The following is a 20,953-nucleotide window of genomic DNA, read 5'->3' on the forward strand; positions in this document are numbered from 1 at the left end:
AAATGCTTCTTGTATTAATTGAATTATAGAACCACATGTACAGGTGCTGGTCATAAAATTAGAATATCATGAAAAAGTAGATTGATTTCAGTAATTCCATTTAAAAAGTGAAACTTGTATATTATATTCATACATTACATACAAACTCATATATTTCAGATGTTTATTTTGTTTAATTTTGATGATTACAAATGACAACAAATGAAAATCTCAAATTCATCATATCAGAAAATTAGAATATTACTGAAGACCAATAAAAACAAAGGATTTATAGAAATGTTGGCTAACTGAAAAGTATGAACATGAAAAGTATGAGCATGTACAGCACTCAGTATTTAGTTGGGCCTCCTTTGGCCTGTATTACTGCAGCAATGCGACGTGGCATGGAGTCGATCAGTCTGTGGCACTGCTCAGGTGTTATGATAGCCCAGGTTGCTCTAATAGTGGCTTTTAGCTCTTCTGAATTGTTGGGTCTGGTGTATTGCATCTTCTTCTTCACAATACCCCATAGATTTTCTATGGGGTTAAGGTCAGGAGAGTTTGCTGGCCAATTAAGAACAGGGATACCATGGTCCTTCAACCAGGTACTGGTAGCTTTGGCACTGTGTGCAGGTGCCAAGTCCTGTTGGAAAATGAAATCTGCATCTCCAAAAAGTTGGTCAGCTGCAGGAAGCATGAAGTGCTCTAAAACTTCCTGGTATGTGGCTGCGTTGACCCTGGACCTCAGAAAACACAATGGACCAACACCAGCAGATGACATGGCACCCCAAACCATCACTGACTGTGGAAACTTTACACTGGACTTCAAGCAACGTGGATGAAGTGCCTCTCTTCTTTTCCTCCAGACTCTGGGACCTTGATTTCCAAAGGAAATGCAAAATTTACTTTCATCAGAGAACATGACTTTGGACCACTCACCAGCAGTCCAGTCCTGTTTCTCTTTAGCCCAGGCAAGACGCTTCTGACGCTGTCTGTGGTTCAAGAGTGGCTTGACACAAGGAATGCGACAGCAGAAACCCATGTCTTTCATACGTCTGTGTGTGGTGGTTCTTGAAGCACTCACTCCAGCTGCAGTCCACTCTTTGTGAATCTCCCCCACATTTTTGAAGGGGTTTTGTTTCACAATCCTCTCCAGGGTGCGGTTATCTCTCTTGCTTGTACACTTTTTTCGACCACATCTTTTCCTTCCCTTCGCCTCTCTATTAATGTGCTTGGACACTGAGCTCTGTGAACAGCCAGCCTCTTTAGCGATGACCTTTTGTGTCTTGCCCTCCTTGTGCAAGGTGTCGATGGTCGTCTTTTGGACAACTGTCAAGTCAGCAGTCTTCCCCATGATTGTGTAGCCTATAGAACTAGACTGAAAGACCATTTAAAGGCTTTTGCAGGTGGTTTGAGTTAATTAGCTGATTAGAGTGTGGCACCAGGGGCCATCAATTTTGAACCTTTTCACAATATTCTAATTTTCTGATATGATGAATTTGAGATTTTCATTTGTTGTCATTTGTAATCATCAAAATTAAACAAAATAAACATCTGAAATATATGAGTTTGTATGTAATGTATGAATATAATATACAAGTTTCACTTTTTAAATGGAATTACTGAAATCAATCTACTTTTTCATGATATTCTAATTTTATGACCAGCACCTGTAATACATTTTATGAGCAGCAATGCTCAAAAACAACCACTAGATGTCACTCTTCTCCAATTTCCAGTCAGATTATTCATAGAGATTATTTGTTGTTTTGTATTTTCTAGGGACAGAATTTCAGATTTGTCCTTTTTTGAACCTGAATTTCTAAAAGAATAAAAAATGAAATCTAATTTGAATTTATTAAATATATATATACAAAAGAATGGCGGAGGGATTAAAAGGCTGGACTGCAGGACCTGTGGTTGAATCGACAAATGTATGGATGGATTGACAAATGAATAGGCAAACAGACTAATGGATAAAAGGATTGATAGCCTAAAACAGCTGAAAGGATGGACAGTGTATTTTCTAACACAACAAGGATGTTAAGGAATAAATACTGCAGAAAAATATTTTTCTATACTAGATCAGTTGAAAAAATTTCCTTTAAAGAGCTGCAGAACCGCTGTCAACTTAAATCTTTTTGATGATTCCCTCCTGATGCCAACAGAGCAGTTTCATCACCTTAGAAACATTGCTGTCCTCCGAGGAGATCTTCTCTATAACGAATGAGACCGTGGGGAATAAAAAAAACTCAACATGATAGAAAAACAAAGATTTATTTCCTTTTGTGAAAAAAATAATCTTATGAAACACATCAGAGGGAGTCTGTGTCTTCTGACAGGAGTAGTGTTGGAGCAAGTTTTAGCAGAAAATACATTCAGACAGAATTTAAAGTAAAGTAGGAAATCTCCATATTTGTGTTTTTCTAAAGGGACATAAAACATTAGAGTTGGAGAAGGGAAGAAAGAAGCTGCATTGGAAAAGGAATCAGTCCCATTTCATCCTCTTCAAAACGATTCAGGGATTTGGAAAAAATCTGAGCTACATTTTTTGATTTCCCTCTATTCAGCTTTTGATGCCGCTTCAGGTCCAACAAATAAAGAAATATAGCATTGAAACTACCATTTGTTGTATGGTTTTAAAACAGGCCATTTTGGACCAAATGAGCCACATCAGTCCACATTATTACAGTTCTTCTAATAAATGATAAAAACACATGTTGATGGTCTAATTTGATTTCAGGGAAGTCACTTCATTGAATCAATAGTAAGAGGTTCTTTAACCGTTAAAAATGCCAAAACACTTGATATTTCCGTTGGACTTGAATGCAGCGCCGCATCAAAGGCTTCATATAAATGTTCATTTATTCAGGTCACTCCATAAAAAGGCGTTCTGCTAAGTCACAGTTGCTCACATTTTTTTATGCGTTTCCTCTTTTCTCCACTCTAGTTTTCCTCACAGTAGATTTGTGCACAACTCTGCATTTTCTCCTTGTTTCCAGCTCTGGTCAGATGTTTACATTTACTCACTCGTGGTCTTTTTTAGCTATTTGATCGCCTGGATATTTACTGTACCCACTGTTCTTGGAAGGATTGATTCTTTTACTGGTTTCTGGGGTCAGACTTTGAAGAATTTGACCTTTTAAGAAACTTTATCCTACTTGGTCCAGTCCAGAAGAGTTCTAATGGGCTCTTGGGATCATTGTTGGGCTGAATTAGGAACAAAACGCCACACCATCATGCTGCCACCTCCGTGCTTCATAGCGGTATGGTGATTTGAAACGTTTCCTCCGAACAAGTTTTGCAAACTTTTCAGTCATTTTGAAGCCATGCATTTAACTCTTATTTTTAAATTAAGCACAGCAGTTTGTAGTTTTATCATACATTGCAAAAAGAAGAGTTAGATGCATCACTAAAAAAAAACAAAATGGGTAAGCCAAACATTTGAGCAGAGCTGCAGCTTAGAGGAGTCCAAGTCACCTTAAAACAGAAGAATTGATTCAGACACACACAAAAAAACATAAAAATAATTACATTATTAAAAGGCAGTTAAGAAGCTGTACTGGGAATAAACAGTTTGTTTTTCTGTGCTGGTTTTAAAGTGAAACTAAAAGCCAGCAGATAAGAGCTTAACTGCAGACTGGAATCTGGAGGGAAACAGGCTGGCTCTGTCTGAAGAGAACTAAAACCTGCTGATCACCACCTGACCTCATGTGCTCATTAAAGCGTCTATATAAAAACATAAATTATGTTTCATAGAACAATAGTTCCTGCAAAACTAGTTCCATTTTTTTTGTAAAATCTCCATACATTTCAGCGATTTAAAGAAATAAGCCTGTAGATTTTATTAGCTTTGCTTTTCCTCTCCTGGTTCTAGATAAACGCAGGCGGCCTGTTTCCCTCCTTCCAGCTGCAAGTCTCATGATTTCAGCTTCAACATGAGGAGGGGGACTTATCAGACCGTCCCTTCATGAAACGCAGCAACAACACACATAAGACGAAGGATTAAACGCATTCAAAAATGGCTCTCACACACAAACATGGAAAAAATAAAATGTTGCACCAAAACGCCATAATTGACAGTAGAAATCATCCTTCAGGTGGATTTTTTTTTTTGTTACAGCTGGCTGGTTCATTGGAGGCATCCTGAGGGCCTCGACCCCCCCAGAGGTCCTGATACTTCCTGATAAAAGCTTCGCTCGTGATGATTTCCTCTTCAGCTAATCCGGTTAGTGTGTGTGCATTCTGGGGAGGGCTCTCTGTGCGGCGCCCCGGACTGATGTGGTGTAAGGCTACATGTAAACTCCCTCCCTCGTCAGTGTGGGAGGATCAACCGGTCCAAGGTGAACTCCACCTGTTCCCAGTTCTTCCAAAGCAGCACCAGGACGGACACGCCCACGCAGGTGAACGCCATGTGCAGGCGGCTCCGCAGCAGCGGCGCGGTGAACTTCGCCGCCGTGGAGACGCACACCAGGAGGACGGTGACGATGGCCAACATGATGTTGATGAGCCTGCCCAGCAGGACCTTGGCGTCGGTGTTTTCCAGCTGAACCGTCTGCTGCTGCTGCTGCTGCTGCAGCTCCAGCTTGGAGACGCGGGTCTGACACGACTCCAGGACCTCCTGCATGGGAACGGTCAGACCAAAGGTCGGGTTAGAGATCCGTCTGGAGCAGCTGGACCAGACCTCAAATTATGCACAACTTTTATTTATGTTAAAGAAAAGAAACCAAAGCTGCAAACAAAACAAAAAAATTATAATAAAGGCATATTTGTAATGTCCTACCCTGAATCTTTATCCTGCAGAACCCAATTACCTTGAACCTCTGCTTTGCTATGTGCTTTAACCACAGTAAAATAAACAAAGGCTCCTTCCAGTGAGAACAAAACACTTCAGCTTTCAGCAATAAACCGGTGATTGTCTCCCAGAGGCTGATAAGGCCAGACCAAAGTACACTTCAAGGTGCATCTGTGGGAGGTTTTAAACAATTTCACTCATGCAGACTTCCTGCTTCGCTGCACATGTAGTGCCTCGAACAGGAGCTCTAATCTGGATTACAACCCTGTGATCAAAAAGCCCGGCGTTGTCCTTTTCCCAGGGCAGGATTAAAACCCGTACAAACATGATTCAGACACTAAAGGATTTCCCAAAGAGCATTTAAGGTTCCAACTGATTTTTCAGATCCTACTGAAGTTTTCATCATTCATACAAAAATATTCAAACACAAGATTATAAACCCATCTGAAAAGCGATCCAATGGAAGAATAAAGATTAAAAGGGTCTTTCTGTTCACTGTAAAAACACCTTATTTGTTCTGTATAATCTCAGATTAAGTGTTTAAAAGTTATGAGTCTCTACAGAGATGCAGGGTCCGTTCTGGACGAGTTATAATTAAGATTAGGGCTGAAACTATTAATCGGATTAATCGTGATTATTGAAATAATCGGCAACTAATTTAGTAATCAAATAATCGTTAACTGGAGTAAAGAGACTGTAAAATATTGTCTTTAGCTGAAAGAGCGACCCACTTAGAACCGTAATTATATCAAAATTGCAAAAAAAAAAAATACATTAACATTTTGAATTTAAGATTAAAAAAACATTTTCATCTGCTCTATCCAGCACTCCTTTCACCTCGTTTTATTTCGTAAAAAAATCTGCTTTAAGGAACCTTTGGCTATCCAATTATTAATTGATTATTGAATTAATGTTTGTCAGATTAACGGACTTGCAAAAATAATAGTTTCAGCCCTAATTAAGGTCAAAAACTAGAAAAAGGATACTGTTATAACTTATTTATCATATTTACTACTAAGGGTCACCTAATCAGTAAAGTAAAGGTTGGTTTGACTAAATGTTCCAATTTTGTGACACATTCACTGCATCCAGCAGCATCTCAGGTTACCTGGATGTCCCTGGCCCTCTCGTAGGCTTGGTAGGCCACCTTCTCCTCGATACTGGCCAGCTCCTGCTTCAGATTACTGGTCTCGTGCTGGTGGAGCTCCGTCAGGTCATTTAACTGGTCCTCCAAGCGCTCATACCTGGCAGACGGACGCCCATGCGCATGCAGAGTGGTTGGAGGAGAGAGGCAGAAACAATGCATAACTGAGCGAGTGTGTGGGCATAAACCGTGCAGCAGTTTATCTGCTGCGGTGACGACGCTGCGCTGAATGTTTGGCCTTGGTTGACTTAGCAACAGTCAACTGGTTTGTGTGTTTATTTTTAGTTTGCTGCAGCTTTTTAGAATAACCATTAAACTGTCAACACTGTTAAAGCACCCATGCAAACACAACCACCTGGGTCTAATAAACTGGATTCTCATCAACCTACCTGATGATTTAGATCCAATATTTCTATTCTATGCTATTCTCTGTTTATTGTGTTGCTATTACTTCAAATAAATAAGCAAAGATGTGAAATCATTTCAAATCAAAGATATATTTAGAACCCGTCACTCATCTAGTGGGAATCTACTGCGAGGAAACGTTTTTCGGAGTACCACAGCTGCCATAAAGCAGCCACAACCAGTCAGGTTGGTTTGAACTGAGCTGCTGAATCCAGGTTTTCTGATGGTTATATCTGCTGCTGTGTCACCAGACTTAAAAGAGTGAAAAGACGTAAAGATTCAGCATTTTTCCACAGGTCTCCTTTATCAAAAACTAGTAATTAAGGTTACTTTAATTATATTAGTTGTAAACTAATGATGTAAAATGTTTTTAATGATATACTTCACTAATCATATTCATAAATATACTAAATAAACTAGTTATACTTCAAGGTCATATTGTTAAATATAAAAAAACTGCATATGTTTACTGAGTTTATTGATGAAATATTCTAGAAGTTTACAAAAAAATATAAATTTAAACAGAATTCCAATATCATTTATTTGTTGTTTATGAGAAGATTGTAGTTAAAATGAGTCAAAACTGAAGTATCTGAGAGTGTTGGAGGCTTATAGAGATAAGTTTGATCTCATTGATGTTATAACCTATCCAAGCTTTTTACATCATTGCAGAGTTGTTGGGTTAAATGAGGAGACTGGTTGATAAATTCAACATCAGTATTTCCCCCATTTCAAGAGTCTAAGAGTGTATATATTCAGTAAACATGATTATTTCATTATAGCAATAAAGTAGGGACTCCTTTCAATATACCTTAAAGTATACTTTCATAAACTATAGATTTATTGCAAGTAAATTCATGCATTCATAAAAGACTACTTTACCTAAAAGTGTGCTTTCGTATGCTTAGAGCAGATTTCTAGTTTAATGGAAGTAAAATAAAGGTACAGCTGGAAGAATGAATTAAGTATACTTTAAAGTAAACTTAAAGTGTTTCAGTCCTAAGAAGTTTATTGTAAACATCTAGCTTACTTGCATCAGTGAATTTGAAAATATGAACTTAAAGTAAACCGGTTTGGTGTTTTGATCTCATGTTTAGGGATCTGGATTTCGTGATTAGCTTAAAGAGTTGAAGTTGCTAACAGGATCCATCCTCAGGTGTGCATCCTGATACTAGGGGTGTAAATAATAATCATTTTGTATCGATGCATCGATCCAACAGTCGACGATTCCAATGCATCGACACGTCCGCAAGAGTATCGATGCATGTTTAGTTTTTTCCTCCGATCTATTTTTATCCATTTGCTCCTGGACGTAATTCTCCCTCCCGTGCTGCAGTGGTGCAAAACCTATTTTGCCCTCCTACCTCGCTTCCTGGTTATACTCTTACAGCAGTGTGTTGCAGTGAGCTTGACACAAACATTTTTAAATTATGCTCAACATTGAAGCTTTGTCTGTGCTACACGCTGTGGGTCTAGATACGGCCGAGGTGGTGAGGAAGTGGGGGCGAGTTTAGTCCGACGACGGAGGGACATGAGGTCCAAAAAGCGCGGAGATCCAGGTGGAAAAAGGGTCCCAGCGTTCTCGCGCACCTCGCTCTTCTAGCGGGTCAAACTTCACGAGTTGTTTTCCGCAATTTCGGTCATAAAAACAAAACAAGCCGGCCTCCAGTCTGCGGCACTGTTTGCGGTCAGCTACAATTTGGGAGAGGTGCAACGGAGCGTCTGTGGAGGGGGCGGGACGTCTGGAGCCGAGGTATTGCATTGCACTCATTGCACTGATTTTGTGCAGTATTTTCTGATGCAAAGCCTTTCAGAATCTATAACGCAGGGCTATTATTATTATTTTTCAGTGAATGAGGTTTTAATAGGAATAGGTAGAGTGCAACTTTTCTACTGTTATTTGCTGTTGTTTCAAAAAAAAAAATGCATAACGATATTAAAGCTTTCATTGATTTATTTCAAATTTGAAACATTGTCTAGCCTGTAAGAAAAAAAAAACACGAACCAATGAATCGAATCGTATCGTGGTGTATTCTTGAGTATCATAATAATCGAATCGTTGGGTCAGGAAATCGATACTGAATCGAATCGCCATGATGGATGTGATTTACACCCCTACCTGATACCGTGTGTGACCATAGCAGCTGTCAGTGTGTGAGAGAGGACTGGTTCTGTAGAACTATGGGGACCGGATCAGAACCTCAGTGCTCACCTGTATCTCTCCTCCTGCATCACCTGAGTAAAGTAGGTGTAGTCTCTTTTGAACTGCGTGTTCATAGCCTCCATGTCCTCAGCCAGCTGTGCCTGAGCATCCCGGACCTCCCGCACCATGTCCAGCACCTCCACTAGGCGTCCGTTGGATTCGGACCTCCCAGGACCTCCCGACCCGGTCCCCGAGCCTCCCGCCGGGTTCCCGTTTGAATCGGCCGATGCGGACGTCCCAGTGGAGCACTCGTCGTCGCTCTGGTACTTTGTGGGTTTAGCGACGATGGTGGCGCTGCCGCTCAGGCCCCTGGAGGCGCCCTCCGCCTGCAAACCCGTCCCGCCCTCCATAGAGCTCTTCAGGTGGGCGATGTTGTCGGCGCTGCCGAACTTGTTCCTGATGAGGTTGGCGATGTCCCGCGGCTTGTTGAAGAAGAACGGGGGCGAGAGCGACACGCCGGGCCCGATGGTTTTAACTTTGTCCAGGGTGGGGTGACGCCCGGAGGAGCTGATGTCCCGCAGGCTGCCCTCCTTGCTGTGACTCCCCGACTCTTTGCTGCTGCCATCTTTGTGGCTGTGCTTCCCGTTGCTCTCTCTGTCCTTCATGCGCTTGTGGTACTGCTCCAGCTTCCTCTGCAGCCGAACGATGGAGTGTGCAGACTTCTGGTTCTTCTTCTCAAACACCTGACGGATCCGGGACACCTGCTGTTTGTCGGCATTGTTCACCAGCTTCAGGTACTCCGCCACGTTCTGATCCCGCGCTTCCTGCTCCACCTTAATCTGCTCCGTCACCTACAGACAAACAAGGAGGATGGAGATTTACATTTTAGGTAAATAAGATCAATGTTTGAAATCATGAAATCTTCCTCTTCATTAAACCGCTGCTAAAGTTTTCGGGTCCAACACCTTCAGGTCGTGTTTATAATATAAACATAATGATGAATTTTCTCTAAAACACTTTGCTTTTAAGGAGACAAAATGCATTTAAAAATACAAGAAGAAAATAATTTTATTTCTGTTTCTTACCCGTTTTAATCTACAGAGTCATAAAAAAATCATAATAATTAAAGCTCCAACTTAACTTAAAAAAGGCTTTATTACAAAATATTCTGCATTTTGTAGGAATTTTCTGAATATAATCCATTTCTGAATGCGGCTGTTCCAAAACGCCTACTTTACAGCTGTGTTCACACAGAAAGCTGCAGACCCCACCTTGAGGATCTTCTGCTGCAGCTTGTCGATGCCCAGCGCTCCCTTTGTAAAATCCACCCCGATGCCATCGACTCCAACGCTGTCCACCACATCCAGGTTGGACTCCGAGCCGCCACGGCGAATGGGCACCGGGATGCTGAGGATGTTGGCATCCAAGCCGCTGCGCTCTGCCTGTGGACACAGAGCAGTTCTTTTATGATCCATCTGAAGCTTCTGGCTCTTATTGATATTTTAGAGTTACACAGACATAAGTAAAATAATCCCCCTTTTTTAAGAACATTTCCCAAATAAAAATATTGGGGCTCATTTGTGAAGATTTACCAGTTTAGTTACATTTAATAGAGCTGCAACAAGGTAAACCAATAAAAAATTATCATTAAAAGGCAGTTATTACAATCTATTATCTGTGACTCGCCATGTCTCAGAGCCGTTTGCTTCACCTGCAGAACTTTCCCAATTCCAGTCGACTCAAATAAATCAGAATCAGAATCAAGTTTATTGCCAAGTAGGTTTGCACTTACAAGGAATTTGACTTGGTGTTGTTGATGCAGACAAAAAACAAAAGATAGAATATATATATATATATACACAGAAGCTATATACACACAGTAGACTGTACGTTAATGTAACGCAGAAATCCTGAATGGGGGAAAGAAACATTGTCCAGTGTCACGGGCGGCTCTTGGCCTTGTTGATAAGGCCGGTAGCAGATGGGAAAAAACTGTTTTTGTGACGGGAGGTTCTGGTCCTGATGGACCGCAGCCTCCTGCCAGAGGGAAGTGACTGAAATAATCTGTGACTGGGGTGCGAGGGATCAGCCACGATCTTCCCTGCATGCCTCAGAGTCCTGGAGGCGTGCAGCTCCTGGAGAGATTGCAGCCAATCACCTTCTCTGCAGACCGTATGACACGCTGCAGTCTGCTCTTGTTGCTCTTGCTGCTCTTGTTCTTAAAGTTTAATAAATAAAAAAAACTCATCCTAAAAGAGAGTGGAACTTTACAGAGATTAAAAAATGGTGAAACATGTCAGCTTTGAAAAAGAAAACAGATTCTTTTTTGAGAGATTTTGCCTAAATCGATGAAGATGGAGGGAGGCAGGATGTAGGGAGCTCCACAGCAGAGTAAATCTACATAACGTCAACCTAATGTTTGCTTGCTGGCTGCTTGATAACTGCGAGTGTGTGCGTTACATTTTCATTCAGTTTAATTAGCTGTTTCTAAATGGGCTTTATAAACAAATCCAAATCGAACTCAATGACGATCATTTGACGACAAAGCTTCAATTTTTATTTGCTGACAAAGTCGGAGCAAAGACACTGGAATGTATGAGAGTCTGCAGCATGAATTAGAGCTAATTTTAGAGCTACTTCAATTCATCTGATTAAGTATTGTTTTGACCTTCTCTCACTGCTGATGTATGGACAAGTGTAGCTAATGTAGAATGGCTGCTCCTCTGTGTCTTTGCACTGGCAATACCCTCTAACTTATCATCAGTGCTGCAATGAAGCGTGGAAAAGGCCCCTGATGCTGTAAGACGAACAAATGGCCACATCTGTGAAGAGCCATGTTCAGCACTAGATGGACGGTACATTATTTATGATAAGTTCCCTGGTTGAGCAGAGGTGGCCTTGAGGAGCGAAACTGTCTAAAAGATCGAGAGGTAAAATAAAAGCGCCTTTAAGTAAAAAGGTTGATGGATGGGCAGGTAGTTGCGTTACCGTTTCCACACTGCAAAAACTATCTCAAAGTGAGTAAAAATGTCTTACATTAAGTGTATTTACCCTTAATTTGAGCAGGTTAATAAGATGATTTGCCAATGGAATTAGTATTTTACTCTTAAAATAAGCTATCTAGATATTATGCACTGGAAATAAGACAATGCAATGTTTTTTTTCTTGTTTAAAGTGTAAATTGTCTTGTTCCATTGGCAAAGTGTCTCACTTCAATCCTTATTTCACGAAAAAAATGCACTGATTTTAAGAAAAAAAGGACTTATTTAGATTTAATTTTTTTGCAGTGCACTAATATTCCAGCTGCTGAATATGCACCTCCTGCCGACCGGCTGGATCCACTTCTTGGTTTGGAAGTAGGCGAGAACAGCGCAAGCAAAAGTCCAGTCCAGAGAGAGCCAGCCTTAGCCAGAGGCATGCAGACATGCTAACATTTTTGCATTGCAATTCAAATTTCCGGACGAAATGGGGTGAGTAAGTGCATCAGCGAGGATGTGTCATAGTGCCTTGAAAGGTCATGTTCTCTTCATTTATAGTGTTGAAACCGATCTTGTTTCTAGGTTTTCTGATGTGCATTTCTTTGTTTAAACATTTATGTATCGCTCAAACAGCTCAGAGCCTTTGAACGACAAGAAAAACAAATTGCCTACACATTTGTTTATATTTTGGGTACATTAATTGTTTAGTGAGGCTATCAAATTATATTATTATCTATAGTCAGTAATTCAGATAACATGACTTAATGTGAAAATGTTTTACTATGCAGTGCATATCTCAGGTTGAAGCAGTGAGGAATGAATTGACATCTATTCAAAGTGCAGCAAATGATGCATGAGCAGAGAAAGAAAACAAGAAAAAAAAACATCAAGGCATTCATGCAGATTTGAACAAAGGCTGCCGATGAATGAGGCTCTTGTTTGGTTTTAAAGTAAAACTCTGCAGCGCCGACCTGCTGCATCAAATGACAGATGCGTTTATGTGGCCTAGAAAAGCAGGGTTTCTATTACATCTATGTTTCTTAATGAGTACATCTACAATCACGGCAACCGTGGAGCAGCTCAAGAATGCAGCGTGTGAATATCAGATATGAGGGATCTTCAGTTTAGAGGGTATATAAAAAGGACAAAAAAAGGCAGTAAATCTGTTTTAGGGCTGCAGAACAGACACTTAGTGGAGCAGCCAGATGCCCCGGAGCTCCAAACAAATAGCCTCCGGTGACTTTTGTTCTCTGCACAGACAAAAGCAGTGGATTACATAAGAAAACCTAAAATATTACTAATTCCGGTTGCTAGGGAAGCAAAGCAAAGTTGACAGATCCCAGAGAGCTGCTGACATCCCCCGAAGGCGGCTTTTTTTTATGTGCCCCTTCCCTTTCTGTCCCCCTCACACAGAGAGACAAGCTGAATACGTGACGCTGTAATTGTTTCGTCTCGTGGCTTAAAGCAGAGTCTGTGGCGCAGCCTGCGGAGTCAGCATTCATCACGGCGAATAACATCCCTGAAGCATCAAAGCAACGCCGCAGCATCTTTTTATCAAAACACAGGCGTGTAAGTTCACCGCTTTGGAACGGGATAGTGGTGTTGTCACTGCAAACACTGTGAGATCATCCCTCATTATCAGTTAAACGCAGGACATGACAAACAAACCTGTTTGCACATTATTAAAACCATTGCGCATGTTGGGAACAGCTACACAGTTTTATCAATTTCTTTAAAGCTTTATTAAAGTAATCAAGCTAAAATAAAGGCTCTTGTTTACAGTGAGGGATGCCTGGTAGGCAAAACAATTTTTTATGAGAAAAAAAGGCCCATAGTTGAAGGTTTACAACCCACAGTGGAGTTTCTGAGTTTGGCAAACACCCAAATAAACACTAGAGCTGTAAGTGTGCAGAAAAAAACAAACAGGAACTTTGTTTACTACAGTTAGCAGTTGTAAAATAAAGCAGCTGAACATTAAACTGATAAGGATGGATGAAATATTATTTCGTTCTACTGTTTTTATTTTATTTGCCCTTTTGATGGTGAAAAAGCCTCTTTTAAAAACAGGAAGTGAATACTTTCTTTTGTCCCATACACAAATAGAGTTTTATATATGTCAAACTTGTTTCCCATCCACAAAAGTTTTAAATGATGTATATTTTGAGATGGGAATATGTTGCAATCACAAAAGGGATGGAGTAAGCACATTTCCTATCATCTATGTAAATGTGGGCGAGATTCCTGGAAGTAAACAGGAGGAATTCTAACTTTCCGTGATACAATCACTTTCAACCACAGGTTCACAAACCAACTTCAATCTTAGATATAAGAGAAGGAATAACCTGAGACTGAGGGAAGCAGAGAACACAGTAAAAAACTATTCAGAGAAAAGGCTTGAACAGGGAGTAAACAACCAGACCAACAAGGTGACTCCAGCTGTTTGGAAATAGATGGTTAGGAGATAGTAAAATGCTTAGTTTATGCCAGGTCTCTTTTTAAATACAAAATATCTGCTGCTCTTTCCAAGCTATGATGCTGAGTCATGATATTTAGCTGCAGCTGACAGAGACTCAGCGAAACATAACTGTCAGAAACCTGAGTACTAGCAATGTTTCCATCCACTATCCTACGGGACTGAGGATGGAAATTAGCCTTGAGCTAAGTCCAAGTGTATTTATAACTCCTGCTGTTCATTAATACGTGATGTCCCTTAAAAAAAAAGTTCAAAATTTATATCGCCAACAAACGAATATCGGAAAACATCGACCTTCGTCTAAAATATCAGATACTGTATAAGGAAGCTAAGAATCTACTGCTAGAATCTTGCACACAGTTTGCAACAGCAGCTGAGTGCAAAACTTTTTTTCTCCTTAATTTTATTCAAACAATTATGTTTACGCTTAAAGTTTCTTAATTAATGGGTCAGTTATTATCAAAGCTATTGCTGATAATTATTGTTCCCAGCTGCAGCTGATCAATAAACTCTCCTTGCAGCTCAGAGAATAGACTTTCAAAACCTTCTGCTAGTCTTAAATGTTTCAGCACCTTAATACATAACAGACCTGTTGTCAGTGTATGAACCTCCCAGACCAGTCAGGTCTTCTAGTTTCAGCCTGATCTGTTCACCCAGAACTAGAACCAAACACAGAGAAGCAGCACTTAGTTCCTATGTTCCTATTTGAACAAACTTCCAGAAGACTGTAAAAGTGCTGAAAGCCTGAGCTCTTTTAAGTCAAAGTTAAAAAGCTGCCTTTGACTGTTTACAGGTGCTGGTCATAAAATTAGAATATCATGAAAAAGTAGATTGATTTCAGTAATTCCATTTAAAAAGTGAAACTTGTATATTATATTCATACATTACATACAAACTCATATATTTCAGATGTTTATTTTGTTTAATTTTGATGATTACAAATGACAACAAATGAAAATCTCAAATTCATCATATCAGAAAATTAGAATATTGTGAAAAGGTTCAAAATTGATGGCCCCTGGTGCCACACTCTAATCAGCTAATTAACTCAAACCACCTGCAAAAGCCTTTAAATGGTCTTTCAGTCTAGTTCTATAGGCTACACAATCATGGGGAAGACTGCTGACTTGACAGTTGTCCAAAAGACGACCATCGACACCTTGCACAAGGAGGGCAAGACACAAAAGGTCATCGCTAAAGAGGCTGGCTGTTCACAGAGCTCAGTGTCCAAGCACATTAATAGAGAGGCGAAGGGAAGGAAAAGATGTGGTCGAAAAAAGTGTACAAGCAAGAGAGATAACCGCACCCTGGAGAGGATTGTGAAACAAAACCCATTCAAAAATGTGGGGGAGATTCACAAAGAGTGGACTGCAGCTGGAGTGAGTGCTTCAAGAACCACCACACACAGACGTATGAAAGACATGGGTTTCTGCTGTCGCATTCCTTGTGTCAAGCCACTCTTGAACCACAGACAGCGTCAGAAGCGTCTTGCCTGGGCTAAAGAGAAACAGGACTGGACTGCTGGTGAGTGGTCCAAAGTCATGTTCTCTGATGAAAGTAAATTTTGCATTTCCTTTGGAAATCAAGGTCCCAGAGTCTGGAGGAAAAGAAGAGAGGCACTTCATCCACGTTGCTTGAAGTCCAGTGTAAAGTTTCCACAGTCAGTGATGGTTTGGGGTGCCATGTCATCTGCTGGTGTTGGTCCATTGTGTTTTCTGAGGTCCAGGGTCAACGCAGCCACATACCAGGAAGTTTTAGAGCACTTCATGCTTCCTGCAGCTGACCAACTTTTTGGAGATGCAGATTTCATTTTCCAACAGGACTTGGCACCTGCACACAGTGCCAAAGCTACCAGTACCTGGTTGAAGGACCATGGTATCCCTGTTCTTAATTGGCCAGCAAACTCTCCTGACCTTAACCCCATAGAAAATCTATGGGGTATTGTGAAGAAGAAGATGCAATACACCAGACCCAACAATTCAGAAGAGCTAAAAGCCACTATTAGAGCAACCTGGGCTATCATAACACCTGAGCAGTGCCACAGACTGATCGACTCCATGCCACGCCGCATTGCTGCAGTAATACAGGCCAAAGGAGGCCCAACTAAATACTGAGTGCTGTACATGCTCATACTTTTCATGTTCATACTTTTCAGTTGGCCAACATTTCTATAAATCCTTTGTTTTTATTGGTCTTCAGTAATATTCTAATTTTCTGATATGATGAATTTGAGATTTTCATTTGTTGTCATTTGTAATCATCAAAATTAAACAAAATAAACATCTGAAATATATGAGTTTGTATGTAATGTATGAATATAATATACAAGTTTCACTTTTTAAATGGAATTACTGAAATCAATCTACTTTTTCATGATATTCTAATTTTATGACCAGCACCTGTAAGTTAAACTGTTAACTGGGATATTATTAGTTTAAGGTTTTTGTTTTACTTATGTTTTTTTTTATCTTTATTTACTTTCATTCTGCTTTCAATTTTCTTATATTTTACCATCTAATTCAAGTAAAGCACTCTGAATTGTCCATGAATTGAATTGGGCTACGGAAACAAACTTCCCCTTAGGAACATCACTTGATCAAACATTTCCTAACATTCAGCATGACAAAACCAGTCATAAAAGTATGTATCGTTAGGGAGTGTGTGCATAAACATATAGACAGAAACCATTAAGTCCTTATAAAATGATCATTTATTTGGTAACAAGAGGTGCAAGCAATAAAAAAACAACAAAAATAAGGGTGGATGAGGTTGCTGTGAAAATAAAAGTTAAATAAAAGAGATCCTCAAAAGGAGGATGGTGCCTAACTATACATTTAAACAGAGGAGATTCTTAACAAAAAACAGACTACACATAATGAGACTAACATTATGTGTGGCAATCAGTGAGGACTCTGGCCCTAATTCCAACATCTTTCTAGCCTCAAGCTACTAAAGACACATAAGCCAAACAAAAAAAAGATACTGGCACAGGATACTAAACACAAACCCAAATGGGGTAACCATAAACTTAAATGAGCCACTCCACTAAAAACACGCAGCTGCTGACTAACAATGTCTGGTTCAAACGAGGCTCACAAGCCAACTGGCTGTGACAAGCTGCCTCAATCAACTGGTGGGCTCTCCTTATGAGCAGGAAGTGATTGCAGGTGGTGACGAGCCATTGGTTGAGGTGGAAACGAGGGAACCAATGGATGGGACTGAGGTTAGACCCCCAGAAACCAGGAAGTAGGCGGGAGACTGCAAAAAACGATCTCAAAATGAGTAAAAATGTCTTACATTAAGTGTATTTACCATTAATTTGAGCAGGTTAATAAGATGATTTTCCAATGGAATTAGTATTTTTACTCTTAAAATAAGCTATCTAGATATTATGCACTTGAAACAAGACAATACAATTGTTTTTTTCTTGTTTAAAGTGTAAATTGTCTTGTTCCATTGGCAAAGTGTCTCACTTCAATCCTTATTTCAAATAAAAATGCACAGATTTTAAGAAAAAAAGGACTTATTTACATTTTATTTTTTTGCAGTGTAGAAGTGAAAAAAAAAAAAAAAAAAGGAAACAAATATGAACGCGACAGCCATGACAGTATGATTTGTGCTGATATCGTATCGGTATCTGCCAATACCATAAGCTGCAATACTGGCGTCGTTTTTGAATTTCAACATTTATATCAGGACACCCCCCCCCCCCCCCCCCCCCCCCCCCTACTGAACTGTCCCAGAATATTCTACCCTCTAACCCCAGTTTTTGTCACCAGTGTTTCGTTCCCCACTGGAATCTAGGTCTCACTAAAAAGCTATTTAAAATTTTTCCAGAGTGTTATCTCTCTAATATACTGACTCTCAGATGTTTCTCTTGACCACCTCCTTCTCTCTGAAAAAATCAATCTTAGCAGGCTCAAATTGTAGCTTGAGGCTTTACTATAACAGCTTTTGTGTTTGGATCCAAATGTACCTTCATTCTGCTTTGATCCCAGCTATCTATTTTCTCCTTTTAAAAAGATAATAAAAACAAACAGAAGAGTTCATTCTTGGTTTGAGTTATCAGAAAGGATGATAAGCATGATAATGAAAACGTGGCTGAAATATTCATAACAGTCCCTCCATGGCTGCCTGTCAGACCCAAACACCCGTGACGCCGTGTGCAATTCCCCAGCTTCCCCTGCATGCATTTAAAAGTAGGTCTAAGGGCACACATAGCGAGCATATGTCTGAGAGGACACGCGTGCCCGTTTTACAGAGCAGATATCTGGTCACTGCTTATGATGTGACCTCGGTATGCACCCTGGGCATTTGGAGAGTTATACAGATGGGCAGACATGGAGCCAAAACACACACAGGCATTTCTCCACTGGGAAATCAGAGGAGTGTAGACAGATACTGTTAATATAAAATGAAACACAAAAGGTCTTTCTTTTATGAGACCGCAGTGGTTTGGGAGGAGAACAGACCATAAATGCCATATTGCTGCAAATATATAGAAAATGAACTCTTTTGCTCCAGCAGGAAGACAAAAAAAAAAAAAAAAGCTAACATGAAATTTAAAACCCTATTGGCTCATAATTTTAATTTATCATCCAGTTGCTGTGATGTGGAAGGTTTAATGTGTGGAAACATTTTCCTTTAGTGAGCAAAAAAAAAAAATTCCCCTTTTAACTTAAGATACCATCAGAAACGGCGGTTTCTGCACCTAATAAGGGTGCAAAATGAAGAAGTGGACAAAAATATTATATTTCCCAAACTGAATGAACGCAATAAAGAGATTGTAATGGATAGTGAACCATTTAAATTCACTTTTGCAGACTATTTATTGCAAATTATTTAAAGGATGTTGCAGATTGTTTAATATTTGTCTGTTTTGATTAGCACTGTTGGTTTGTATTTTGTTTAATTGTATTTGCTCTTTGTAAAGTTTTGTTGTTGTTTTTTTTTGTTATGTACCTCACGGGCTGCCGTAGCTAAATGAGGGCAGACCCTATAAAAGCTTGCAAATCATTGTATCAATGAATGACTTCAACAAACTGTCAGAGATGTGCTTGGCACTATAGCGTTCCCTGGTGAAAGCAGCGAGGTACGTTTTATTTTGTTGTTTGTGTGTTGTAAGTTAATGTTTATATTCTAATATTTGTATATCTGTTTAGTTTTCACGGTGATTATGGTGACTGAGGTAAAACAAGATGTAGGGATGACTGATGGTCCACATCAAAGAAAAATAAACAAACCTTGGAAATCACCCGTCCAGACCGCGCTTTAATTGAAGTGCTGCTACAGAGATAAAAAAGGATCATGAGGCCTTTAAATATTTAAGTCAATAGAACAAAACAGCTAAAAAGCTTTGGATGAAAATTTAAAGTTATCGCAGCACTCAGAGATAGCGTTTCATTTTATTTTAACAACTCTCAGAGGATTGCAGCAGTTTGTACTTAATTTCCTTTCAGTTTGTCCAATAAGAGGATATTATTCCATCTCTCTGGTGGACCTGCTGTCAAATCGATATGCAAGTCAACTGGTGATAACACACGGCTCATTTAAAGCTGCCTGAAGCAATCTTTTTCAGCTAGGTTGCTATGGATAAAATATTTATTAACTTAAACTTTTTCACATCCACCCGAACACCTTCTGACTCTTTTAGCAATTAATTTCTTTTTTCCATTTTTTAAATAAAGTTCAGATATGCGGAGCCTAAGACTAATAATGGTTCTGTGGGGAGATTCTCCAACCTGAGCCGTGCATCTCTGCAGCTCCTCCAGAGGTAGTATGCACATTTTTACGGGTTCTTTGATTTTCAGCTTCCCTGTCTGGTTCGGCTTGTTTAAAGTGCAACCTGGGAGTCATTTCCTGCCTTTAGAACTTTACAACCTTAGTGTGTAAGAACAAAGACATCAAATGGTTTTATATTTGAAAGAAGGATACAGATTTTTTTTATTTTGAGTGAAATTTGTTGTTTTTCTTTAGATTTTTTCCTGTTTTTCGATGTGGAAAACAGGTGCATCATTTCCCTTCTTTACAATCATGCACAATGCGTTGGTCTATCCCAATAATATACATTGAAGTTTGTGGTTGTTGTCTAACAAAGGTAGATGAATATCCTTTCATGGTCCAGTAAAAGCTACGATATAAGGCAGAGGCAGGATCAGCGTGGGAGAGTAGTTTGCATCAGGTTTCTGTATTCAAATAGGAAGATTAGAAACATGAGCTGTAGCATGTGCACTGTAGGTGAAAAAGAGGTAGAGTCTGGGTCTGATGCGGCTCATATGGCCTCAGGGAGCAAGACGCAGCCTGGCAGCAGAAATACAGGAAATCACCAGGGGAAAGAGCTCCTTTAGATGCTCCTCACACAGTATTTCTATTCTGGCCTCTAATCCTTTTGCTGATTTTCAGCCAAAGGTGGAAACAAATCCAAAAATAAGGAAACCATCCCTTGTGAACAATCCCTGCCCTGTCACTGGTTTAATCAGCACCGACATGTAGATGGAAAGCTACGGCATTCCATCAAAAACCAATCAGCCGCTGTCTTATGGACAAATTGTTCCAGGACATTTTTTACTATCCACTCCAGGCTGTTTGTGGAAAATTTACAGCCGCTTTTAAATAAAATAAGTGCCAAACATCAACGTTTAGTATCAACAGCAGTGTCACCGAAGGCATCAGCAAAGAGACTTAACCGCAGCGATGAATATTAATGAGGAAATAGGATGATAGAGTAAATGATTAGGTTACAGAGAAGCAAAGCGATACGTGATTTTACAGCAAAAAAACAAACAGATACGGTTCATCAAATTTCAACCAATCAGACCTCAGTCATAATAAATAAATACAGCAGAAAATATCAATAACAGTTTAACTGTGTTGGAGAGAAAAAACAACTGATTAGGTACACTTGATTCTGGGACAAATGAGCGCTTAAAGCAGTGAGTGTGACAGATTACACTACATTAGTCATCCATTAGTCGGCCCAAACCCTGCGTGGGGCCATGCTCTGTCAGAACCAGTGAGCCAGATTAATTCTGGCAGA

The 20,953-nt window shown here is 39.8% G+C and overlaps 1 protein-coding gene across 3 annotated transcripts in view; it reads right to left on the reverse strand.

Moving 5' to 3' along the window:
• Positions 1 to 3,774: 3,774 nt before the first annotated feature.
• The window catches only part of LOC119793177 (transmembrane and coiled-coil domain protein 3-like), an 83,589-nt gene continuing 66,410 nt past the window's right edge, over positions 3,775 to 20,953 (reverse strand). For all 3 annotated transcript variants that reach the window (XM_038300199.1, XM_038300200.1, XM_038300201.1), the window contains exons 2-5: positions 9,738 to 9,908; positions 8,536 to 9,317; positions 5,883 to 6,018; positions 3,775 to 4,600 (exon numbers count right to left, since the gene is read on the reverse strand). In XM_038300199.1, the coding sequence (XP_038156127.1) occupies positions 4,295 to 4,600; positions 5,883 to 6,018; positions 8,536 to 9,317; positions 9,738 to 9,908 (1,395 nt within the window). In that variant the 3' untranslated portion in view covers positions 3,775 to 4,294. The remainder of the gene's footprint in view (positions 4,601 to 5,882; positions 6,019 to 8,535; positions 9,318 to 9,737; positions 9,909 to 20,953) is intronic.

This window comes from Cyprinodon tularosa, unplaced genomic scaffold, assembly GCF_016077235.1.
Source record: "Cyprinodon tularosa strain WSP-4 unplaced genomic scaffold, ASM1607723v1 ctg442, whole genome shotgun sequence".
NCBI lineage: Eukaryota > Metazoa > Chordata > Actinopteri > Cyprinodontiformes > Cyprinodontidae > Cyprinodon > Cyprinodon tularosa.